We start from the raw sequence: 22404 nt of genomic DNA on the forward strand, positions 1-22404 counted from the left end.
TTCAGATACTAGAGGTTGAACCCAAGGCTTCAGACATACCAGACAAACATTCCATGTTAAGCTACATACACCCTCAGACCTTTTTGTTTTTATTTTGAGAAGGCTCTTGCTGAACTGTCTTATTGGCCTCAGCCTTGTTACTTGGCTCCCAAGTAGCAGGAACTATGGGTGTGTGCCCCTGTCTTGAGCTAAATTATCACCTCAGATGTTTGTTTGTTTGAGTTGAGCTCTCACTGTTTGCCACCACCTTCCAGCAACAAAAGACTTTTTTATTAACCCTGGACACAAGAAGTGATTATGATCTTAATACCAAAACCCAAAATAATCCACACCCTAGGTCAAGATAGTAGTCAGTCACACCTTAGTCAAACCCTTGTCAGTACCTTCCAGGAGCAACAGTAGGCCTGTACTCCCAGACCACCAGTCAAGGTGGAACAGATCCACTCCTGTGGGCTCCCGAAATCAGTTTTACTACAGTGTTTGTTATTATTGAACTAATTTGTATGTCTTCTTATATTTTTATTTCTCCTGAACTTAATGGTTACCTCATACTTTTATACAAAACTGGTGTCCCAGCCGAGCAGTGTTGGCATGTGCCTTTAATCCCAATACTTGGGAGGCAGAGGTGGGTGAATCTCTTGAATTCAAGGCCAGTTTGGTTTACAGAGTGAGTTCCAGGACAGCCAGGGCAGTTACACAGAGAAACCCTGTCTTGGGGGAAAAAAAAGCCAAAAAAAAAAAGTTCCCCATCTCAATTTTTTTTTCTGCCCTCATTTTGCGAACTTGTAACTTTTTAAGATTTTATTATTTGGGTGTATGTGATTATGTGCATATGTATGAGCATGCCCTCAGAGTGTCAGATCCTTTGCAGCTGAAATCACAGGCAATTTGTGAGCTACCCCACATGGGAATCATACTCTGGTGCTCTGAAAAAGCAGCAAGCAGTCTTAACCCATAAACCATCTCGAGGCCAATTAGTTTGTAGCATCCAGCACTTTTTGGTGGATGGATTTGACTTTATTATATGTTCAAAAATATTTTTATTCCTTCTTCAACCTTAACTAAAACATGATTTGGTATAGAATCTTAAGTAGAAATTAGTTTTTCATTGAGTTTTGAGGCTAGTTATTATTCATACCTCTACCCACAACCGAAGTGTGGCCGTCAGACTCTTCTTCCTCCTGTGTGGCTGGAATGTTTCCTACTCCGGAGGATGGCCTTGTCCAGCATCTGTGCCTCAGTTGTTGTGGGCTCATCGGCCCTTCAGCCTGCAGACCTTTGCACCTAGGAGACTCTGGTCCTGACCCTCTGATACTCTTCTTTCTCTCTCATCTCAGAACTGTCAACTGGGCCATAGCCACTGAAACACACCCTCCAGCTGTGTTTTCCTTTCTGTTGCCCATCTTCTTTTGCCTCACAATTTTTAGGATGCTTACATATCAGGTAGAACTGCCTTCTAGTCAGGCAGGAGTGACAGTAGCTGCCTCCCAGCCCTGGAGCTCATCCTAGGTGTGACAGGTTGTCTGTGCCCCCAGGAAGACACACTAACATGGTGAGTGCTTTTAGTGAATGGTGGTCACTTTTGGTCTCTTATTAGTGGACTTCTGTTCTTAATGTTTTCTTTGTTTGGTTGTCTTTTCTCACTTCTGAAGATCCTGAGGTATGCGTTTTGTTTTAAAAGTAGAGCCACTGTGAAGACAGTGTGAACAAGTGGTCTTGGAGGACTGACTGTCTGCATTCTGAACTTTGGCGTTTTTCCAAGTGGTATCCTGGGGTGGGGGTGCTACACTGAGGTCACCCAGCATCTCAGGAACAAGAAATGGGAATAGCCCCAGGGAATGCTTCTCTGACTAGACTATCTGGCCTTGGAGCACAATAGCTGAAATTGTCTCAGTGGAGTACTGTGGACGGTCAGAAAGGCCTTCTATAGCAGCTGGACTGCCACTTTTACAGTTAAGAACCTCAGTGGTCTCTGCCACCACAGTGAAGTTGCAACCAGTTCTGTGTGAGCACTCTAATAGGCAAATTGAATAACCTCAACAAAGAATATAATTTAGAAATTGATCGGTGCCCTGTGTTAATACCATGTTTATGATTTTAACATTGGTCTCCTATTGTAAAATGGCATTCATCAGAATGAATTGAGGTTGATTATTTAAATTTTACTGGTTTTACAATCTGTTCACATTTCATGTGTGCATTTTAGCTTTAGAGCTTATTTAATCTTTACAAAGAACATTTCCATCTTTAGGATTATAATGGTCTTTCCTATCCCTTTAAGAGACAAACCCCGGGCTGGAGAGATGGCTCAGTGGTTAAGAGCATTGCCTGCTCTTCCAAAGGTCCTGAGTTCAATTCCCAGCAACCACATGGTGGCTCACAGCCATCTGGAATGAGGTCTGGTGCCCTCTTCTGGCCTGCAGACATACACACATTGTATAAATAAATAAATAATTAAAAAGAGAGAGAGACAAACCCCGCCCACACCCTTTCCCCAATTACCCCCCCCTTCTCCCTTTCTCCTCACCCCAGTCTACCACCTAGGCAGGCAGATCTTCCTGCCTGCTGCTGCTGGAGTCTTTCTTTTCCATCTCCACCTCTCTCCCTCCTCCCCTTCCCTTTTCCCTCCATAACTCACTAAATAAATAATCCAACCTCACTTGCATGGCGTCCCTATCCACTGTCTCACCTCACCCGCCATGGCTGCAGCTCCTCATGGAACTGGCTGCCCCGCCACACGGCTCCATCCCTGGGACCTGGCTGCCTTGGTGGCCCGCTTGGCCCCATGCCCGCTGCCACCACTCAGGGAATGGCACCATTTTATCTTTACCATTACACTCATGCCTCCGCTTCCCAAGAGCTGAGATTACAGATATGAGCCTCCAGTGCCCAGACTGGGGTACTTTGATTAGCGGCATACACTTTACTCCTGCGTTGAACCCAGTGTTTTGTGCATAGCAGACAAGTGATCTACCAGTTAGCCACAACTCTATTACCCTTAATTTTCTCAAAATAATTTAGTATGCTTGAATGAAATTAAAACTTTTTCTATTGGTCTAAAAAAGGACTAAATCTGTGTCTTTTATACCCAGAGGATAGACACTTATATAATTAATGATGTTTTAGCTGTCAGTGATTTTCAGCTTAATTAAAACAAACCAAATCTTTTAAGAGAGGAACTCCCAAGTCTATCCAGTGCTGAAAAATAATTTCCATTAAGTCACAAATTATGTACGATCCTTGTTATGGTTTAAGTAAAAATGCTGCAGGTTCCCTGAAGGGCGCAGTGGCAGAAATGCTGCATATCCCCTAGTGGCCACAGGCCATGAGAACATGCCGCAGGTCCCCAAGCAGTGGTGGGTAGCGGGCATGAGACCACGGCAGCCCACCAAGGCAGCCAGGTAGGCAGGGAGCCACATGGTGGGTGAGAGTACTCGGAGGAGCTGCAACACTGGCGGGTGAGAGACAGATGGATAGGCACACCATGCAGAGTGAGGTTGGATATTTATTTAGTGGTCTATGGGGGGGAGGGGAGGAGAGAAGTGGGGAGGAGAGAGAGACAGAAGCTACCTCTGAAAGAGACTCAGGTCTGCCTGCCTTGGAGGTTGGGGGGAGTAGGACAGGACAGACCTTTATGGTGAGGATTAGGAGTTCAAGGTCAGCCTGAGCTGTGTGAGACCCTCTCTCAAAGAAATGAAAAATATAGTCTAGTCCTTAACCAACTGAAGCATTTTGAGGAAAGTAGCCCCCACAGTGGGATCAGCATATGGTCAAGTCAGCTCTGAGATGTCTACAGGAAAACTACTGGCAGTTACTTGATTAGTACACTGTGCAGTGTTAAGAGTGTTCTGTCAGAAACACAGACACATGCATTTCTGCCTTTCCACTGTGTTAGAGTTTTTTGAATAACAATAAATTCACAAGGTGTAGTAGTTTCATTGGTTGCAGTTTGCCAAATAATCCTGTTTTCTTTGACAGCTGAGATAAACTGTTCTTTTGTTCCCATTGTAATTACTAATATTAACACTCAAATCATGCATTACGCATCATTAGTAATATCTCTATACATACATGTAGGCTACAGAGGTTAAAGAGGCCCTAGCAGAATTAAGGAAGTTGCAAAGAAGCCTGGGAAGCAGAAGCTGGTGGAGAGGCAAAGAAGCAACAGATCATACTCAAACAGGGGCCTGCTGAAGATACTGCCACCACCTTAGGATCAGAGTTAAGCTGCAAAAGGGAGGTGTGGGGAGGCTGGAGACGCAAAGTATAGAACCAGATCCAGGTAAATATATGGGAAGAAGGTACTGGGTTGAATGGAGAGACAGCAGTTGGAGCAGGTTACATCATAGACCAGGCCGACCTGAAATCCCTGAGGCAGTCAGGAGTTTTCTGCTTTTGGATGCCTTGGTGCACACCCAGGTGGTCAGATGACAGGTTGGTATAGCCATCGTGTCACAGTGTAAAGTGCCTACCTCTGTATAGGTTCCATTTGAGGGAGCTGCACCTTTTCCCCAGTCTGGAAATGCCAGGCTTGGCTTTCCTGGTGATGACTTAATATGCTCTTGTGCTTCTGTAGTCCTCATTTACTTTGATAAATTTACAGAATGGCACCCTTTCTACTTTTTATCAGCTCAACTTGAGTCTGTGGATGATGGTACCAGGCAGATGGTGTTTGTTTACAGTGTCCACCCAGTACAGAGTTTTCCTACATTCTCATAATGGAATCAAATACTGCTTATAAAATGGAGTCTCTTGGGACAGGGCATAGCCTAAAAAGATCCAAATCTTTGGTTTTTGTTTTTGAAAACAAGGTTTCTCAAAAATCACTTTTCCACAGTAAGGAGTAACAGAACAGGACACAGTTTGATCTCATCTTACAATTCTTAAGAATTGCATCTATTCATTTGGGAGTTCTGAGCAGTGGTTTAAACCTTTGGTTGTTCTTACTTGTAGAGAAGGTGCTTACAGCTGTGTTCTAGTTGCCTTTCTGTTGTGACAAACACTATGACCAAAAGAAACTTGAGGAAGAAAGGGCTTATTTCACCCTATAGGTTATAGTTTATCATTGAAAGTTACCAGGGCAGAAACTTGGGGGCCGGGGGAGCAGAAAGAGACCCTGTCAACTGCCATCCCTACCCTGCCTGCCACCACTACCACTACCTAGAAAAAAGAAAATGCTTTACAGTCTGGCCACAGGCCAATCCGATTGAGGCAGTTCTTAGCTGAACTCCCTCTCGTCATGTAATTCTAGTTTTTTGTTGACAGCTGTTACTGACCTGAAAAGCTGTATTTATCTCTGCAAACTTCCTACTTTAGTATAGTTTGGGGGACAGAAACACAAAGATCTATCTACAACATGACTGGCCTCAAGGCAACTGTAGAACTGTAGTAAATCAGCTATCCTACCGCCACATGAACTACAGAGTCCCATCCACAGGATATGCCCAGACTGTCTCAGATTGTGTCCGGCCTTGTTGTCATTTAGGCAGCAGGTGACACAGCCGAAATGTGTAAGACTATCCTCCAAATATATCTCCAGATCTACCCTAGATCCTTTTCTGGATGATACAACAGCTTCTCCCCCCCCCCCCCTCGCCAAGGAACGGAGCCTATTTCTTTCCCACCCCCCACAGGGACACACACCATTCATTTGCTCCAGATACTCTTGCCACACCTTAGAACTGGAGAAGAGCTCCTATTTCAGTTTGCTGATCTTGAACAGGGTGGCCATGGTGCCTGGGCTTACCCAGCCCACAGCTGCAGTTCCTTAGCTGTAAGAGTGAGCTCCCAGAGTTGGAGCTCCCTTGTAGCCTCTAATGACTTATCAGGGAATCTTCCTGCTTCTCACGTAAGAAGCAAGGCCAAACTCCACCAGCAGCTGCAGTGAATGTGCGCTCCCCAATCTTGGCCACTTTCTCTTCATGAGCAGAGGATGGAGTCTGCAAGGTTGAGTGTGATGCTACACTACCAGGCCAGCAATGCTACCCATGACTGATATAGGCCTTGCAGTGAACTTAGTGCCTTCAGGGACACCCATAAAGACACAGAGGAGACACTGGGCCATGGAACATAATTTTTTTTTTTTTTTTTTTTAAATTTTCGAGACAGGGTTTCTCCGTAGCTTTTTGGTTCCTGTCCTGGAACTAGCTCTTGTAGACCAGGCTGGCCTCGAACTCACAGAGATGTACCTGCCTCTGCCTCCCAGGTGCTGGGATTAAAGGCGTGCGCCATCACCGCCCGGCTGGAACATATTTCTTGACCTAATGTATTATAAGTCTAGACTGATGTGAAATATTTGCTTAATGATGCAAAGGTGTGTTGCATTCTAACTCTGTGAAGCTGTGTTACTCTGCCTGTCTAAAATACCTGATTGGTCTAATAAAGAGCTGAACGGCCAGTAGTGAGGCAGGAAAAAGGCAGAGAGAATAAATGGAAGAAATCTGGGGAGAAAGGAGGGAACAGCTGAGAAGAGAAGGAAAGGAGGATGCTGGGGACCAGCCACACAGCTGGCCATGGAATAAGAAGGAAAGAAAAATACAGAAATAGAGATAGGTAAAACCCAGATGCATAAGGTAGACAGGATAATATAAGAAAAGCTGGCTAGAAACAAGCCAAGTAGAGAATGAGAGGAGAGAAAACAGCTACAACCTACTGTCTCTAAACACCAAAGAACTTTTTCAGTGCTTATTTTGATTGGTCTTTGAACTCATAATCTTTACCTCTGGTGAATCTACTCAAGACTAAAAATTTATATGTATGTATGTCTTAAATTTTGAGAATTCTCACTGTCTCATTATATGAATGATACTACTGATAATAAATGGTACAGGACACTGACATGAACTGTCTGTAATTTGTACAGAGGTTAGCTGAATAATATAACTGTTTTGATACTTACACTTCTTTATTTCTGTTTTAATACCCATGCCTTCTGTTATTATTGTGTAAGAATCAAATTTAAGAAGCTGGAGAGGTAATGCAATGTTTAAAGAGCACTGACTTCTCTTGCAGAGAGCCTGGACTCAGTTTCCAACACCCACATGAAGGCTCACAACCACTGTAACTCAAGTCTCAGGGAATATGCCACCTTTTTTGCTATCTGAGTGTACTACATGCATGAGGTACACATACATGCCTTCAAGCAAACGTTCATGTGTATTAAAAAATATCATTTATTTACATAAAGTATTTTAAAATTAGGTACCATTTTTCTAAGACCGACCAGGGTGCCTTATGTTGTTATCCTTAAAAGTTACTTTCCAGGGCCAGAGAGATGCCTCAGCAGTTAAGAGCACTGGCTCCTCTCCTAGAGGTCATGAGTTTAGCTTCCAGAAACCACATGGTGGCTCATAACCATCTGTAATGGGACCTGGTGCCCTCTTCTGGCAAAAAGGTATACATGAACTCATGTACGTTAAATACATACATACATACATACATACGTACATCTATCTTAAAAATAAAAATTTCCTGCCGAGTGGTGGTGCCATGCTCCTTTAATCCCAGCACTTGGGAAGTAGAGGCAGGTGGATCTCTGTGAGTTTGAGGCCAACCTGTTCTACAGAGCACGTTCCAGGACAGCTAGGGCTACACAGAGAAACCCTGTCTCTAAAAACCAAAATAATAATGATGATTTTTTAAGATCATATCCTACTTTTCAAATAAAAGCATTCCAGTCTAGACAAGTGTGTGTATGCTGGGACACCAGGTATTGATTGAGTCAGTGAAATCAGACCTCCAGAGTTCACATGTACTGGTGAACTCTTATCTTAGATCCAAAAAGCAGCCAAGAAGTGTTTAAATTTGTAATGGGATGTTTTGTTTTATTTAGAGAGGGAGGTTGTATGTGTTCATTTTTTGATCCTCACAAAAACATCAGTTGTGATTGACTCTGTCTTCTGTTGACAGCCGACATCATCTCCACCGTTGAGTTTAACTACTCTGGAGACCTTCTTGCAACAGGAGACAAAGGTGGCAGAGTTGTTATTTTCCAGCGGGAACAAGAGGTCAGTGCTTTACAGTCCACAAATCAAATGGCATCGCTGTACTCTGCATATACTGCTTACCAGAAAGCGTAGTTTTCGGTATCTGGTTTTCTTGGACTCAGTCCTGTTGCAATAACTGTGTAGAGTAGAACAGTTTTTCAAACCCTACCCTGGCAAAGGAGGAAGAAATCTACTTCTCACTGTGAGTACTGCTAAGGTGTTGATGCCTTCATCCTATTGCAACAGGCATTTAGAAAATATTTTTGTTAAAGACACATGCCCATCTTTGTAGGTCCATAAGACAGTTGAAAAGAGTATAAAAATATGGTATCTCATATCACTCGTATTTGACTACTTTCCTTTGGGTTACCTGCTTCCTTGTGTCATAAGCACATTAAATCACGATAAGTCATTGTCTTTATCCTTGGATTTCAGGAACAACAGAGCTAACAGGACTACACCCTAGACATGAGCAATTATCCACAGGGCAAGGCTGCACTGCAGAGCGGAAGCTAACATCTCCCGAGAGCCAGTACAAACAATTGGAACCAGAGTGGACACTAGATAAAATCACCCTGGCCAAGACTGCCAGGCTACACATACCTCTTGTGTGTTGATACTGGGTTTTTGTTTTTTTCTCTATTTAAATTTAAAGCTCATATCAGTGCCTTATAAATTAGCCATTAGACCTTTCTGCTTTCCCTGATGTGGCCAATTTAAATCTTCGTGTTTCTTTTTTTTTTTTTTTTTTTTTTTTGGTTTTTCAAGACAGGGTTTCTCTGTGGCTTTGGAGCCTGTCCTGGAACTAGCTCTTGTAGACCAGGCTGGTCTCTAACTCACAGAGATACGCCTGCCTCTGCCTCCCAAGTGCTGGGATTAAAGGCATGCGCCACCACTGCCCAGCTCAATCTTTGTGTTTCTTGTCTAGCTTTATTTTGTACTGGCATACTGGAACTGGTAGCCAAATCTAGCTGGCAGGGGCTGCCAGAGGTAGGACTTGGGCCCTGAAACTTTGCTTACACTGTAAACTTACAAGACTTGGGGTCAGTTTAACAATTACAAACAAAGGTGGAGGAGGGGAGCAGGTCTACAAACAAGCCTAATCATGTCCACACAAAGCTGCTTGCCCACTGCAGAGAACACCTAGATGTGCAGTGAAAGGCTACAGTGCTCTTTATTTCTTCCAAGTGCATTAAAGTAAACTTCAGCAGATTTTGAACTGAGACCTTTTTTAACTTAAAAATATGTATGATCATTTAATGCTCATGTTGATAGTAGCAAAAATGTGTCCTCATTGTGCTTTGTTCATTAAAGAAGCTATCATGTTTCCTTGCAGAATAAAGGCCGCGCTCACTCTAGGGGAGAGTACAATGTTTACAGTACCTTTCAGAGTCATGAGCCAGAGTTTGACTATTTGAAAAGTCTAGAAATTGAAGAAAAAATTAATAAAATCAGGTGGTTACCGCAACAGAATGCTGCTCATTTTCTACTCTCTACAAATGGTGAGAATTGTAAAAGGCTATTTGATTTAATTTTTAAGTCTAGTGTGCATGGATTCTTATTTCAAATAATTCTAAGGGTTGTTTCTGCTTTAAACTTTGGAGAGGATGAATTGTCAGCTAAGTTGAAAACAATAGCTAGAAAATTCAAATTCTGCAAAAAAAAGTGTTGCTTTGTATATTTGTCTGTATCTTTAGTTTTTGTATGTGTATGATATTTGTGCATATATGTGGTAAATGCTTATATGCTTCTAAAGACCATTGGGTGTCCTGCACTGTTACTCTCCCATTATTCTATTGAGTAACCCCAAACAGTGCTGGAGTTATAGGGACATGGTGAGGGATTTGAACCTGGGGTCTCATGCTTGCTAAGCAACCATTCTTAACCAGTGAGCCACCTCCCCAGCCTACCAAGCTTAGACACCAACTTAGGCAGGCAGAAGTTTCCTCGAACAGTCAAACAATAGTGATACATGTTATTTGTGGTTTTTCTTTTAATATGAAGAATAAGGTTTTTATTTTCAGATAAAACTATTAAATTATGGAAAATAAGTGAACGGGATAAAAGAGCAGAAGGTTATAACTTGAAAGATGAAGATGGACGACTTCGAGACCCATTTAGAATTACGGCACTACGGGTATATGCTGCATTTCTTTAACCTTTCCAGCGCTTTTCAAAAATTAATCCAAAACAGTTATATCAGTTGTTGAGACTACTGTTTAGTGAAGTGTGACAAGGTCTGCCTTGCTGGATCATCTGTAATAATAGCAGTGTCCCTCCTTGCTGTGTACTTGTTGAAAATGGCACTCATCCGTGTCACCAAGGTCACAGTCTTCAGAAATACGATGGTGCTGAGGGGAAAAACTCATGTTTGGTTTCCTGGCAGAGCTTGTGTTAAGAAGGACCCAGGCGCTGGGCTTCTGTGGTGGAATCCAGAGTACTTGCTCAAGGAGAGACACAATGTAGGTAGGATGACTGATGAACCAGTGAGACATTAGCAGCAGAGTTGGTGAAATTTCCTGAGCTAATATGGGACACTGGTGGGTTTTTAATTCTTCAATTGTTGGACCTGATCATTGATACTTTTAATGGTGGGCTCACTGCAAACAGTGGCACCTGGGAAGGAACAGAGCATAGCTATGTTTTAGAAACAGGTGGGTAGCAGGTTTTTCAGTGAAGTTTAAGGCTTTGTTCTGTTGTTAACCAAGTGATGGTGTGGTAGTGTTGAAAGTAGCTATCTTTGGTATCTGGTAGCCTTTTTTCTGTCCTGCTTCCTAATAGGTTGCCTCAGGCCCAGCAGCCATGTACTTGAGAGAGCTAGAGAGTGGTGAGAGCTGTCCCTTAACAAAGATGGTGGACAAAGCAGGTCTGATTATCCAAGGACAGTCTTCCTCCTCTACCATTTAGCCTAATACCAGGCCGAAAAAAGGAGATATTGTTTGTTCAGGTCTGAGTCATAGGAACCCAGATAGATGCCTTCTTCCATACTGTTGGTGGGTTTTGGCATAGTGTGTTATGTTTGCATCTCTGACTTAGTGTGGTCACATTTTGTTTTAAATCTCCCATGGTGTAAGGTGCTAGTGCCAAGTTCTCGAAAACCTCCTGCTCTGGTCTTGCTTCCCCTGCCACCAGCTCCACACCTTTTGCACACACAGCCCTTCCCAAATTCTGAGGTCCTCTCATTCAGACCCCTGCGTATCCTATAAGCTTATGCGTGTGCTTATTGGGAAAACTCAGGACCTACAAGGCCCAGTATTGGTTTTATTCCTCTTTGACAGAGTTAACCTGAATAAAACCTGTCTGATTGGTGGAAGTAAGCCATTTGAGAGAAGTGATATTGCACTGGCATGGTGTGAGGACAGAATCATTGGCCAGCGACTGTGATATTCTTAGGTCTGTATTGGAGTTTCTGTTTCTCAGAGCTCAGAAAAAAACATCTGGCTTTCCCTGAGTGAGAGCTGAGGTCTTTTAAGGATTTTGTTTTTTTCTATTATTTTCGTTCTATGAAAAAGGACTGTAGTTAAAAGGGCTCTTTCATTTAGGATTGCAGTTGCTGCTTTGATTAGCTGGAAACAGTAGAAAACCATGACAGTGTGTCTTAGACCTACATACTGTGAAACTGTCGTTTTTGTTCTAGGGAACCCCAGGGTATTGTCAGCACTGACCTAGGTTAAAATGAGAACAGCATCACTACACATTTGTCCAGGCAAACTCACTTTTATAGACTTTAGCAAGAGAAGACTCAATTGAGAGATTCTTCTAAGCCTTTAATCAAGTTTTTTTGGTGTCTAGTTATATCAATAGAAATTACTCTAGTATTTGGCTTTCACTGGAACCTTTGGCTTCCCTTCCCTGAATGATAGAGAGAGGAACCTTTTCCTCTTTTGTGGCGCTGGTTCTTTAGACTGACTCTTATGCCTGTATCAGGTACAAGTGCTCTGGCCAGGCCATCCTTCCCCCAGTATCATCTGGGACTGTGACACCAAGACCTATACATGAAGGATTCAGACTGTGGCTAGGTCTACGTCAGGAGGTAGAGCCTTCTCAGCCCAGAGGGCCTCCTGCATGCTGTCTATTGATCCCTACATAGACATACACCCCACCACTATGGCCCAGGAGTTGACACTATGAAGCAGACAATCAGTGCTGTGAGAGCAGAGATTTGTCTGTTTCCAACAAGACCCTATTGCCTCTGTAATGCGAACAGAGAGGAATATAGCTGGGAACAGACAGCTTTACATACACTCTATGCTCTGTAGCAGCTCTCCTGGTTTGAGGTGTTACACAGCTATGGAAAACCTCTATCCCTTTTCTTGTCTAAATACCGTATGCTATGTTGTTATGACCTTTGTTTTGAATTCCTTTCTCCATTCCATTTTTAGGTTCCAATATTGAAGCCCATGGACCTTATGGTAGAAGCAAGTCCACGACGAATTTTTGCAAATGCTCATACATATCACATTAATTCCATTTCAGTAAATAGTGATCATGAAACATATCTCTCTGCAGATGATCTGAGAATTAACCTATGGCATTTAGAAATCACAGATAGAAGCTTCAGTATCCTTTATTTACCAGGTGCTGTCTGCTTGGTTCTGTGGTCATTGTGCAGTTCTCATGAGCAGCTATATCCCAGTCCCTCAACACTGACCTTTTGAATGCATGGTGTTTTAGAGTAGTGGCAACATAAGGTCTCTGTGATTGAGTGTTCCTAAAGATACATATCTCTGCCTGAAAGTTCACCTGAGAAACCTTGAGTCTCCTTGGATCAGCCTCTGCCTTGCCTCTGGCTCCTGATACTGCCATATGCCTCCTACCTCTTGCACTCAGATGAACCATTCAGGTCCTGCCTGATTGGTCTACCTACCATCAGGAGTTTGTGGTAGCCATAAGTACTGTAGTTCTTGTCACCATAGAGGTCACAGTACTTCACCTTGCTCCCGGCTGCCTTGCTGTCCCTGTGCTCAGTCATTACTCACACTTTCTGTGAGGTCTCAGAGTCTTGACTCCTAGCTGCCTCTCTAGCATTTTACCCTGTAACCCTAGCAGCTTCCCATTTCCTTAACTTAAGGGTATCATCAGACTCTTGGCTGGGTCCCCTCTCTTCGGCAGCCTGACAACACTGACGAGGCACCTTGAGGCTTATACTGTCTCTAGTCTCTCTAGGTTGTCTCTTAATTGTGGCAGCCAATGATCAGATATAGACTCATACATTGTGTATTATTTTTCTTAGTTTCCATTGGCTTGTCTCTATGGTTGACTTCCTGCTGTTAATATTGTTCTGACAACCCCAAGTAAGCTCTTAAAGTCAGATAATTAGGAAAACAAAATCATTTGTGATTTGATAATGTTTGCATGTTTTTAATTAGTTATAGATAGAAATATTTGTAGATAGCACTACTTGCCTTTGTAGATATCATTCAGTGTACTCTGTCATAGTCAGACACTGTCCTGCATCCACCTGAAGCCCCTTGCTGTGGGCTCGCTCCTCTGTGGCAGTATATATGGTCAGTCTCCCGCAGCTCCTCCCTCACTGCACAACTATCAAATTTCCCTTGGATGGCCAAGTATTGTGCCTTAACTTCGCACTCCAGACATTGTGGACATCAAGCCAGCTAACATGGAGGAGCTGACAGAAGTCATCACTGCCGCTGAGTTCCACCCACACCAGTGCAATGTGTTCGTCTATAGCAGTAGCAAGGGGACCATCAGGCTGTGTGACATGCGCTCCTCTGCCCTGTGTGACAGGCATGCCAAGTGTAAGTCTCCCAGGAATACCCTTGCTTTCCAGAAACTAGCTGTCTGCACTGATAGACATCGTCCATGTCCTTGCAGGCCTGGAGTATGAGGAGGTTCCACGTGGACCATGCTAATAAAGAGATGCTCCATCAGCTTTCCTCTGCTCTGATTCAGCTCAGCATCTACCCTAGCTCCCCCTTACCTAGGTCCATCCAGTGGAGCACCATCATCATGGCCTTTTTTGTGTGGCAGGACCTGGGCCATAGCCATCAAGAGTGCATTCTATCTGTGTTTTCTGTAGCCATAAAGAACTGACCCAGGAGATAAAAGGCTGTGTGACTGGGCTCCCAGCTACTCAGGAAACTGAGGCAGAATCACTTGAGGGCCAGGAAAAGACTTAAGACTCTTAGGAGACTGGGGATGGAAAGATGGCTCACCTGTTAAGTATGTACTGTTCTTGCAGAGGACCTGACTTTGGTTTCTACTACCCAGTTCAAGTGGCTCACAATTGCCTCTGACTCCAGCTTTATCACAAAAACAAAGCCATGCCCTTAATCCTGGCTCTCTGGAGGCAGAGGCAGGCAGATTTCCAGGCAAACTCTGTGTCTGTGGGTGGGTGGGTTGGTGGAGTTCAGCCAGGTCTACATAGTAAAACCCTGTCTTAACAACAAAAACTCTCCATTTCCAAGGGGATTCCCCACACTTTCTGTACACACAAACACACACATAACTAAAATTTTAAAAATAAAACTTTAGGGCCAGTGAGATGGCTCAGCAAGTGAACTTACATGGAAGAAGAAGAAAACTGACTCCTGAAACTTGTCCTCTCTCTTACATATGCAAGCCACTTCTCTCCCTAAACTAAATAAAATGTATTTTTTAAAAAGGTCCTACTTTAAAGCATACCATGGTCGGTGTTGTCCTGGTATACCATCTTAGAAATCCACCATGTGCAACTGAGCAGTAGAGCTCCCCACTCGCAGACTGAGGCACTTTAGCATACAGGAAAGCAACTGTCGCTCAGCCACTCAGGAGGGTGGCACCACGAAATGTGTGCAGCACCAGTGGTGCTTGATTAGCACATTAGTCATGTGATTAACACAGTAGCTGAAAATGCCCACTTTGTTTTTCAGTTTTTGAAGAGCCAGAAGACCCCAGCAGTAGATCCTTTTTCTCAGAAATAATCTCGTCTATATCTGACGTCAAGTTCAGCCACAGTGGTCGGTACATGATGACCAGAGACTATCTGTCGGTGAAGGTATGGGACCTCAACATGGAGGGCAGGCCTGTCGAGACCCACCAGGTACATGAGTACCTACGAAGCAAGCTCTGCTCCTTGTATGAGAATGACTGCATCTTTGACAAGTTCGAGTGCTGCTGGAACGGTTCAGACAGGTAAGGCTGCCAGCGTCGTAGGCTGACATCCAGAAGTGCTGGTTCCTTCAGGATCTCTAGCAAATCCCTCAGACTGAGTGCTACCAGAAAGAGCACCGGACTGAAAGGTCCAAATCAGGAGCACAAGGAGAGAGAGCATGAGCAAGGAACTCAGGACCGCGAGGGGGCACCCACACACTGAGACAATGGGGATGTCCTATCGGGAACTCACCAAGGCCAGCTGGCCTGCGTCTGAAAAAGCCTGGGTTAAAACCGGTCTCGCTGAACATAGCGGACAATGAGGACTACTGAGACCCCAAGGAACAGTGGCAATGGGTTTTTGATCCTACTGTACCTATTGGTTTTGTGGGAGCCTAGGCAGTTTGGATGCTCACCATCCAAACTGGATGGAGGTGGGGGGTCCTTGGACTTCCCACAGGGCAGGGAACCCTGATTGCTCTTTGGACTGACGAGGGAGGGGGACTTGATTGGGGGAGGGGAGGGGAGGGAAAGGGGAGGCGGCGATGGGGAAGAGACAGAAATCTTTAATTAATAAAGAAATAAATAAATTTAAAAAAAGAAAAACCACATTGTCAAAAATTAAAAAAAAAGAAAGAAAGAGCATCTCAGTCAATTACAGAATACGGATAGGATTGTATTCTCCTTCTGTTTGTTCATGATGTATGTCAGAGAAAACCAGTCATTTGAGCAGACCTTTCCTCACTGCCAGTGCACCGTGGTTCATAATAGTTGTAGAGTGTTCGGTGAATGATGACATAGATAAGTGAAAGGAAGGAAGCAGGAAGTCATTTACTAGTCCATAAGGCCTCTCCTCAGAGAGGTTTAAGAAACAGCCTTTAGGCTACAGCACTCCTGTACACTTCTCTGGAATATGCTGCCTCATTGCAGTCTGAAGCTGCATTGTTCATCTCCTGCACATTGTATAGAGATTACACTGTTTAGTGCTATTGAGAGGTCTTTGAAATCATCCCAAAAGTAGTCATGTTTCAGATTCTGTAATCAGATTCTCGTCGGTTATTTTCTAGAGTTTCTGTTGAGAATTTAAGTGACTAGACAACTGAAAACCCCTTCAACATAAATGACTAGGAATATAGTGGCACACAGTCTTAATTATAGCATTTAGGTGCTAAGGCAGGAGCATCACCAGTTCAAGGCTAGCTTGGGCTATATAGTAAGATGCAGTCTAAAAAGTATAACTACCTAGAAACATCAGCTATGATACAAATACTTCTTTAAGTAATAGTTAAGCTCACACACTAGAATTGCTGTCTGAGCCCCGAATGTTCATCCCTACAGAGTGTCTCTATTTCCACCCATGTAGAAGTTTGAGGTCTGTCCTAGCTGCATGATGTGGAAGACCTCACACCAAAGAACTAAATGCTTACCCGGGGGCAGAGCTGAGCATCCTTGAACATACCTTTTCTTGGACTGCTCACAGATTAACTAGCATGCCAGTTTAAATGTTCAGACCATGCTTGCGGTCATTGGACTACAGTAAGCAGCGTGAACTTGTGTAGAGGCCCACCTCAGTGCAGGCACTGTCTGTCCTAATTGAGGACAGCTGCTCGATACTGTTGCAGTGCACCAGAGTTCGCACCCATGCTGATGATAAGATACTGTCCTGAAGAACACCTGGTTGCTCTCTGCTTTCTGTCCTTGTTGCAGTTGCTGTTGGCTCCACTCCTGCCCTTTCATAAGCATTGGCTCCATGCAGAAATGGAGAGGACTGTAGCAGTGGGTCCTCTTCTACAAACTCAGTCCTGCACACTCATTTCAGGTGCTCTCTCGAGAGTGTATCAAACCATAATTCCCAGCTCCAGCCCCTCTGTTACCACTTATTCCTGTGTTTACACGGTAGTTTTGTATGAACAAGAATAGCTGTGTGGGGTTTTTCTGAGTTTGTTTGGTGTGGAATTTGGGGCAGAGTTAGCCAGACTGTAAAAGTATTTACAGTCAGCTGAGAAGAGCCCTGAGCAATATAATAACTTGAAGAACTTAGACGTTCGTTATAAAGACCACTAGGCATGTAGTAATAAGAGAGCAAGACATGGCGGTCCAGATGGGAGTAGGAGAGCTTGAGGTTTTCCAAGGAGAAGACAGACGAGATTGACTGGTCTTCACTTGCCAGGGAAGTCAGAGGGCAGTGTGAAATGTATTTTGTTTTTGTTTTATCTGAAACAGTATTCAGTATTGTGTAGCCCAAGCTGGCCTCTAACTCGCTATATAAGTAGGAGTGTTGACACATAGCCGTATTCCCTGCATTTACAGGAAAATCAGGAATTTGTGGTCATCCTCTACTACATAGCAAGTTTGAGACCAGCATGATGCTATGTGAGATCTTATCTTTAAAACAGGGAGGAAAAGGCCTCACTGTATGGCTGCTGCTCGTCATCCCAACAGTGGAACATAATTCCCACAGGGACAGCAGGCATAGGATCTCAGGGGCAAGATTGGCAGCTAGACTAGTCAGAATCAGAGCAGTCTGACTCAGCAAGAAACCCTGCCTCCTCAGTAAGTAAAGTGGAGAGCAGTTAAGGAAGAAACTCTGTCAGCCTTGGGCCTACATGCACACATGGACGTACCTGTGTTTAAACAACTTGCAAACCAAATACACGTTCCAAATTATAAAATGTAAAAATGGCCCCTTCCAAAGTCATAAATCAAATTGCTCCTTTGACTCCTGCCTCAACTGTCTGGGTGCAGATGTGCACCATCCACTGTACCTGGCTGTAAAAGAAACTTAGAAATTAAATTAGCCACACTGATAATTGAGTTAATCTCCATTGGGAAACGTGATCAGCATATGACTAGTTTTGACTTAAATTTGTTGATGAGATGCTCCAGGCTCATAGTTAACTATCCTATCAGTTCATGAGAGTCTTTATGGGGGGTGGGGATAATTGGATTTTTTGAGACAGGGTCTCTTACGTAGACCTTGGTGTTCTGGGACTCACTGTGTAAACAGACTGGCCTCAAACTGACAGAAGTATGCCTACCTCTGCCTCCCCAGTGCTAAGACTAAAAGTGACTTGGACAAAGTTTTCTTCCCCTACCCTGATCTTCCTATGTTCTACTCTTTCACATCCTCCACCTCCCGCCTCTCTTCTCCCCTCCCCTTCAGTACATTAGTTTAATTAAGAGAGATGAAGGAATTCTGTTCCCAGCCCCCGTGTCAGACAGATCACTACCTTCTGTAAGACCCACTGCGGGGATCTTACACTCTCTTCTGGCCATCGTAAGTTTGTATTTAAAATGACGGATCCATGACTTTACTTGGACATGAAAATATGTGAAGTTCACTGCAGAATCTGCAGTGTATTTCTTTCCTGATAGTGGAGAAATTGGGGCTCATGGAGGGAGGGTCTGTGCTTCATGCCTTGCGCCACTGCTACTCAGTGTTCCCCCTTTTCTCTCGAACAGTGCCATTATGACGGGGTCCTACAACAACTTCTTCAGAATGTTTGATAGAAACACACGGAGGGATGTTACACTGGAAGCCTCAAGAGAGAACAGCAAACCCCGAGCCAGCCTGAAGCCCCGGAAAGTATGTACAGGGGGTAAGAGAAAGAAAGACGAGATTAGCGTGGACAGTTTGGACTTCAATAAGAAGATCCTTCACACAGCCTGGCACCCCATGGAGAGCATTATTGCTGTAGCTGCCACCAATAACTTGTATATATTCCAGGACAGAATAAACTAAGGAAGCTGACTGGAGGACCAAGTGTTGTTTGCATAGTTAAGCCAGTCGTTTCCCTGTCACAGAAAAGGCGTTGTCCTCTCCATTGAGAATAGTGATGCGCTTCCACTTCCTCATAGACACAGGAGAAGAAGGGGTCTCAGCTGGAGTCTTGGGAGAGATGAGTGCCGCTGCTGAAAGGAAAACCTACTCGAAGCTGAATTGGTGGACTTTGTTCAATAAAGGCCGTTCCTCAATTGTATTTATTTAAGTCTGAGCCTTCCTTTCCAACTTACTTATAGACCAAAAAACTAACATCTGAGAGGATAAAAAGCTCATCCCATCTCTGTCCAGCTCTTCCCTCTGTCTCTGCCATCCATCCCTGGAGCCCCAGTGGACTGCATCACCACTGGTGCGTGGATCCGCCCGAGCAGGCTCAGGCAGCTTTACTCACCCACTGTATCTGCCATCACCTCTGTGGAGCTACTTAATAAACACAACACACTGTGAAGTGTTTTTAAACCCAAATGCCATTGCAGTCTTTTTATTTGTTTCAGTTGCACATGATGAAATTATTCAAAATATTGTACTTTGGAACGAATTGAGAACTTTTTTTGACTTTGGCAGAATGGTTGAGATTGTACAGAACTTCAGATTCTAAATGTAACTATCCTAAATTGCCGCTTGGTTTCTGTAGAAACCTCATCTTGGAAAGCCATAGTTGGGTCTACCTGAGAAAGAAAATTAGATGAGAGAGCAACAGAGTTGCTGCTACCAGATTAACACCTGGTTTAAAGTAGACCCAGAGCCACTACAGTTAGTGTGTATGTACTTCTTCTAAGTACTTTGAAGAAAGCATACTTTTAAAATATTGCTAAGATTATGTGCTTGCTGGATTTCATACTATGTCAGTAGAACTCAACAGCTATAGTTGGGAAATGTCACCTGTACCTATGATTCACTTTAAAACATGTTAGAAAACAGGGTCAAGATTTCCTGATAAGAAATGTAAAAGTTAAAAAAAAAAAAGTAAACGTTGCAAAAGTTTTAAAAAATAATGTAACAGGTACAAACTCTTACTGGGCAGTGGTGACACAGGCCTTTAATCCCAGCACTCAGGAGGCAGAGGCAGGTGAATCTGAGTTCAAGGCCAGCCTGGTCTACAGATTGAGTTCTAGGACAGCCAGAGCCACACAGAGAAACTTTCAGAAAAACAAGAAGTATCAGCATGTAGTGTTTCTGTAAGAGTCGATCAGTGAGCTACTGCATGTCTGGCAGCGGGGCCGGCTGAAGTAGGTAAGGTGTACTGATGACTGCTGATCTGTACAAGGCCAGCACACCTCACCATGGGAATAATGTTAAGACTGCTCCCTTTCGCGTTGCACTAGAGACTGAGAACCTCCAAGGGACTTTATCTTAAAAGTAATCACATTTTGACAGGCACATGTCCCTAATCCCAGCAAGCAGGAGACAGGAGTAGACATTTCTGGTTTCCAGGTCAGCCCGGTCTACATATCTAGTACCAGGCCAACCAAAGATACATAATGAGACCCAGCCTCGAAGGTAAAAGCTAAGTGTTTAATGCCTTTAATTCCAGAACCAGAGAGGCAGAGGCAAGCCTGGACTACGTAGTTCCAGGACAGTCATGACTACATAGACAGTCTCACACACACACAAAATAACTGTCCTGAATCTTGACTGGCAACTTAGAGTATCTGAGATAATGCCAGCATCAGTCCTAATAGAGCAGGACTGTTCATAAGCCATCTGTTCTACCAAAAAGTTTAATACATTTAAATGTTAACCCGAATTTACCCTGGGTATTTAGAAAACTTTCCATGTCATCCTCTTGTAGAGGCAGAAGAACGGTGAGCATGCAGCTTTCTGGGAGCTTAGCTGTCCCCCTGGGTTAGAGGCCTGAGCCTGCAAGCTCTTTCTCAAGGAGTCCAGGCTGTTCCCATCTCTGGACACCCTGCATTGCTGTAGTGTAGGATACCAGGTGCTTTTGATGCAGTTACTAGTGTTGGCTAAAAGGACTCACTTCTGACAAACAGGCCCTCTCTGAAGTCTGGTTCTGTTTCCATACAAGATTCTTAACTGGCCTCAAACTTGAGATCCCTCTGCGTCAGTCTCCCAGGCACATGTCACCATGCCCAGGTAAGAATCCTACAGTTCTCAAATTTAAATTGGTCTTCTTTATTATATTCAAACCTGCAATGGCTAGCATTTCTCTAGAATATTCCCTTTAAGAAAGCAGTGTCTGTCAAATGTTTTATTGCTATGCTTCTGGGCTGAGAATCTAAACAAGTGAAAGCAGGTGGATTTGTTTTGGAAGTGAAGACGGGTCTTACTGTGTGGCACTGGCCTGGAACTCATCACTGTGTGGAGCAGGCAGACATCAAACTACCAGCAGTCTTAAGTGCCTCTGCCTTCCAAGTGCACCACTGTGTTTGGCATACATGTGGGATTGTTTTTATTTTGAGACAGGGTCTCACTGCCTAGCCCTTGCTAACCTAGAACTCTGTTTAGTCCAAGTTGACCTTAAACTCAGAGATCCTCCTACCTCTGCCTCCATAGTGCTGGGATCAAAAGTGCACCACCACACCACCCTGTACACTAAAGGAATGCAATCCACATACATGGAGGAGGAACAGGAGTATAAAGTCATCCACTGATAATGAGTTCAGTTAAGTCGACCTAGACTACAAGAGACGCTGTGGGGTGGGGGTGGGGGGTACCTAAGCATGGCGGCACCTACCACAGCACACAGGAGGCAGAGACTGGTGGATCTCTGAGTTCCAACCGGCCAGGATTACATAGTGAGGCCCTATTTCAATTTTTTTTTTTAGTTAATTAAAAGAGGCTAAAGAGATGACTCCGCAGTTAAGAGCACCTGGTACTCTTGCACAGGACCTTGAGTCACTTCCCAGCACCCATGTGTGGCTCACAACCTGCTGTGTCTCCCAGTTCCAGGGGATTGATTCAGCAGTTCAGTGCCCTGGAAGTACCAGGCCTGCATATGCATAAACTCAGGCTCACCCCTCCTACAAAGAAAATAAAAGAGCTCACTTTAAAAATTGTAATTTTTTTTTTCTGCCAAGAAGTGGTAGTTCACACGTTTAATCCCAGCACTTGGACTTGGGAGGCAGAGACAGGTGCATCTCTGATTTTGAGGCCAATCTGGTCTACAAAGCAAATTCCAGGCCAGCCAAGCCAGGGCTACACAGAAACTCTGTCTTGAAAAGTGAAATTTTTCTAAAGCTGTGCTTCTATGGCACAGTTATGTATCAGTCATGTCAGTTGACAGAACAGTGATGGTTGCGTTCAGAAGTCGCAGTAAAACATGCCAAGTGGAAACCATCCCAGTGGTCCTGGGGCAGTCCTCTCCGCTATTGAATGTGGAGGAAAGGGGGTGCCTGGCACTGTTGCCTGCCCTTACTCTTGGGCCCTGTCCCACCTGCCATACCTGGAAAGTCTTGTGTAGAGCTAAGTGTGGCAACTGGCTTCTAGTCAGATGTCACACACTGCTCTCCTCAGCTAAGGGCCTGCAATAGGAGCCCAGCGCATAGTGAGACCCAGTGGAGGAATGGTGGGTCCTGCTGTGTGCCT

The 22404-nt window shown here is 44.1% G+C and overlaps 1 protein-coding gene across 2 annotated transcripts in view; it reads left to right on the forward strand.

Moving 5' to 3' along the window:
• The window catches only part of Ppp2r2d (protein phosphatase 2 regulatory subunit Bdelta), a 31345-nt gene extending 12022 nt beyond the window's left edge, over positions 1-19323 (forward strand). For both annotated transcript variants that reach the window (XM_050136797.1, XM_050136798.1), the window contains 7 exons: positions 7909-8006; positions 9322-9487; positions 10010-10122; positions 12368-12545; positions 13580-13744; positions 14858-15119; positions 18540-19323. In XM_050136797.1, the coding sequence (XP_049992754.1) occupies positions 7909-8006; positions 9322-9487; positions 10010-10122; positions 12368-12545; positions 13580-13744; positions 14858-15119; positions 18540-18819 (1262 nt within the window). In that variant the 3' untranslated portion in view covers positions 18820-19323. The remainder of the gene's footprint in view (positions 1-7908; positions 8007-9321; positions 9488-10009; positions 10123-12367; positions 12546-13579; positions 13745-14857; positions 15120-18539) is intronic.
• The last annotated feature ends 3081 nt before the right edge of the window (positions 19324-22404 follow it).

The sequence above is a fragment of the Alexandromys fortis genome, unplaced genomic scaffold, assembly GCF_014885135.2.
Source record: "Alexandromys fortis isolate MF-2015 unplaced genomic scaffold, M_Fortis_MF-2015_v1.1 scaffold_3, whole genome shotgun sequence".
Classification (NCBI taxonomy): Eukaryota; Metazoa; Chordata; class Mammalia; order Rodentia; family Cricetidae; genus Alexandromys; species Alexandromys fortis.